The 3,397-nt window shown below is 34.3% G+C and overlaps 1 protein-coding gene across 10 annotated transcripts in view; it reads right to left on the bottom strand.

The window, feature by feature from the left end:
• Window positions 1-2,735, bottom strand: part of LOC117170683 (zinc finger protein 600-like) — a 168,495-nt gene extending 165,760 nt beyond the window's left edge. For 3 of the 10 annotated variants that reach the window (XM_033357641.1, XM_033357643.1, XM_033357642.1), the window contains exon 1: window positions 2,332-2,500. Coding sequence is in view for 5 of the 10 variants with exons in the window: in XM_033357648.1 (XP_033213539.1) it covers window positions 2,378-2,530 (153 nt within the window). In the remaining 5 variants the exon portion in view is untranslated. Of the gene's footprint in view, window positions 1-1,457; window positions 1,772-2,331 lie in introns of those variants that run through there. The other 7 variants (XM_033357648.1, XM_033357647.1, XM_033357649.1 and 4 more) reach the window with 6 other exon arrangements.
• Window positions 2,736-3,397: the final 662 nt, after the last annotated feature.

A 3,397-nucleotide genomic window follows, 5' to 3' on the forward strand; every position in this document is an offset into this window, starting at 1 on the left:
AAGGCTGCTCAGTAGACCGTAGATGTAAAATTTAAATCATAAAGAAAACATTGGAAATAAGCAATTTCAGTTAATGGAAAAACGACAAAAGTTACAATGAAACGTTTAATGACAAATTCTTTTTTAGAAAGCGTTTTTTTTTTAAACGGGATAATGAAACTTCGTCACTCAGAGCGTTACCTGGGGAAAGCAATTATCTAAAGAAAGAACTTTTATTTTTTTATTTATGATGATGCAGCACCGATTTTAACTGTGTCGTAAAAAAAATCGAAAATAGTTCCTTTTTTTGTACGAATTGACGTTACCCCCCCCCCCCCCTCATGAAGCCGAAGGAGCTTTAACAAAAGAGAATTCACAATCATCAAATTACTGTTGTCGATGCTTTCAGCTTTAGTTTTAAAAAGTCTATACACAAAGATCGAGCGCGTAGCGTGACGTAAATACATTATCGAGCGCGAAGCGAAAGATAAATAATTTATCGATCGCGAAGCGCGAGAACCAACAGTCGCGTGAAATACATTCTTAATAAACTTTTAAAAATTGGTATTGACTTCCTTTTCCTCAAACATTTTGCTTTAAAAAGGCATAAAATTTTGTTTTAATATCAATAAAATGTAATAATTGTATTTTTAAACATTTTTTAAACTAATTCCTTTATTCAGCATGATTTTTTTTCATAATTTTTAATTTTATATTCTTATTTGCTACCTGAAATTTTACCAAAAAATATATGATTTTTGCACTTATAGAGTAAATTTCAAACACTTAATAATTTTTATAGTTTTAAAAACTTTCCGGCACCACTAAAATTTTTGTTTTTAATTTAAAAAATATCCACTTAGTTTCTTATCTCAGTCTCTTCTCATGAATTTTGAAGCACTGATTTTGAAACTTAACTTTTTTTGTAACATAAATATTCTCGGAGCTATTAAACATTTAATGTCCAATATCGCTTAAAAAATGAAAAAAATCATATTGCGTACTTGCAAAAACGTAAAAAAGCAAAACCTCATAATTTTATATATAGTGCTTTGGCTATATTTGATCATTACCCATCGAACATTTAGCAATTCGCATAGGGCTATTTTTTTAAACAAAATTTCGACATGCTATCTGGTATTTTAAAGAAAAAATGTTTTACTTGGTTTTATAAACATTCTGAGCATTTTAGCGATTGTTAAAAACAGCAGACCTCATGCTAATGCTTTCGACAGTATACTCTTTTTTTAAAATAATTTAAGTAATTAGAAGTCTAAAATTTAGCGTTAAAATATAGATTAAAATAATTTGTTAATTTTTTCTAAACAGTTCAAGATCAAAACAATGAAACTCGGTTAAAAAATAAAAATGGTAAAGGGGAGCTCCTTTAATTCTGAAAATAAAACGAGCATCAGTATACAATAGAATAATAAATCTGTTGATCGTTAGTGCAATACCTGGCTGCAGTTAAAACTTACTAGACGCCGCTAGATGAACAATTGGCAAACCCTAGACAAGGCAGTAAAATACCTGACTGCAAGAAAAACATGCCAGAAGCCGCTAGATAAACCCTAGACTAGGCGGCCGTCATAAAATTGCCCTCGACGTTCGCTAGACGAGCAGAGTCTAGAAAGTATCTAGTAGTCGTCAATTTTCGGTAGCGTCAGGCAACTAAAGCTATGGGCCCTTTTTCCTTCGTTTTTTACTATTTAATACTTTATTTTATTTTCATATTCAATGTGATTGACGAGTGACGCATAAATGATTTTTTCATGGACATAGGAAACAAAGGACTAGGCATGCCATTGCGGGGGTGATGCAATGAGGAGGGGAGGGGGAGGGTCCACCACCTTTTGATGTCCCGCGACAATCATGGCAGCGCCCACATGTTTATATTTTCATGCAGTTTGTCGGCAAAAACGCTCGTGCGCACAATCAAATGACACATCTTAAGATGGCGGCTCTCCCCACTCATGAAATTCTCCCCCCTCCTATGGATTCAACCCCGCTCAACACGTTAGGATAGCATGCCTAGTCCCTTGTTTCCTATGTCCATGGACTTTCTGTATTCAGATAATGTAAGTGCCATGAATCAAATTTTTTCTTTTTGCAAATTATCTCAATATTTCATTAAATCAATTGTTCCGAGGTGCGACTTTTCACATTCTATGCCTTTCTTGTTAGATATTACATTAATATTGTACATTGTTAATTTCTTAGTGGAACAATGAACAGTACTGTACTCAATGTTGGTTTAGTAAACTAATGTGAAATAACGACGCTGCTATGCGAAGACACCCTTATACAAAATTGGTACAACGAAATTTTATTCCGAGCGGAATGTTGTCTAACCTGCAAATACGTTCTTTCACCATTTGCACCGGAGAAATGCCCAAACCTCTAGACCAGATAGGGATCGCAGTTTTGCTGCCAATGATGATCCTGCTGGTCCCACAAATAAACAAACCATTTTATCATTGTCCTCTCTTAAACAGGTCCGACACAGTTTGCTTATGTTTTCACTGTCAATCTTTTTTGTAACGATGAACATTGTGAAGACTTCTGTAGACGAAACAAATTTGAGCCTAAACTTGATTCAATTTGGATGACTGAAACTTGATGAAAATATATGTACAGCTCTTTGTAGGCTTCAGGCCCCAGTCCCATGGATACTTATCATGATCCAACAAAGCATGGTCCTGTCAGGCTCTAGTAAAAAAAAAGTCAACCAATCAGATTCGGCACCCCAGGGCACCCGACCTTTCTGACATCTTAGATCGAGTGCGGCAGTTGGCTTCCCCTTCCATTCGCACCAATGCAGTTAGTATGGTGGGGGACCACCTCTAACGTATTTGACATCGACATATAGAAATGGACCGGTAATGCTGTGGGGAGAACGGTAATGGGCTCTAGAGAGAGAAAAAATATATGAGATGTAGACCTATCTTTTTCTAGTTGAAGCTGATTAGTAGAGAATATTTCCGTTGGGTGAAGTTTGACGCAGCACAGGACCATGCTTTGTGTCGCAAGTGCCCCACTAATGTGACGTTTATCGCACTTTTTAGAATTGATTTATTTATCATTTATTTAATTATAATTTATTGTAAATAAATATAAAAAATGGTGGTGGCTTGTGTAGTTTGTGGGTGTTGTCAAGACGTTTATATGGGGATAATTTTTCATACGCAAGTAAAGTTATTGAATATAGTAAAATAAAAAATGTTACAACAAAAACAAAACCTCAAAATATGAAGTTTTTTACCTATGCAATACAAATGGTTATTTTTTATGTTATGAAAATATTGTTCAAATTTTTGACAGTTTTTACATTATTCTTGAACTCACTAAACGATTATTATTGTAGCATTTTCAATCCAATTTTAAGTCGAATTCAAGGTTCCGAAGTTTTTAAAATAAT

This window comes from Belonocnema kinseyi, chromosome 4 (genome assembly GCF_010883055.1).
Source record: "Belonocnema kinseyi isolate 2016_QV_RU_SX_M_011 chromosome 4, B_treatae_v1, whole genome shotgun sequence".
Taxonomy (NCBI): Eukaryota; Metazoa; Arthropoda; class Insecta; order Hymenoptera; family Cynipidae; genus Belonocnema; species Belonocnema kinseyi.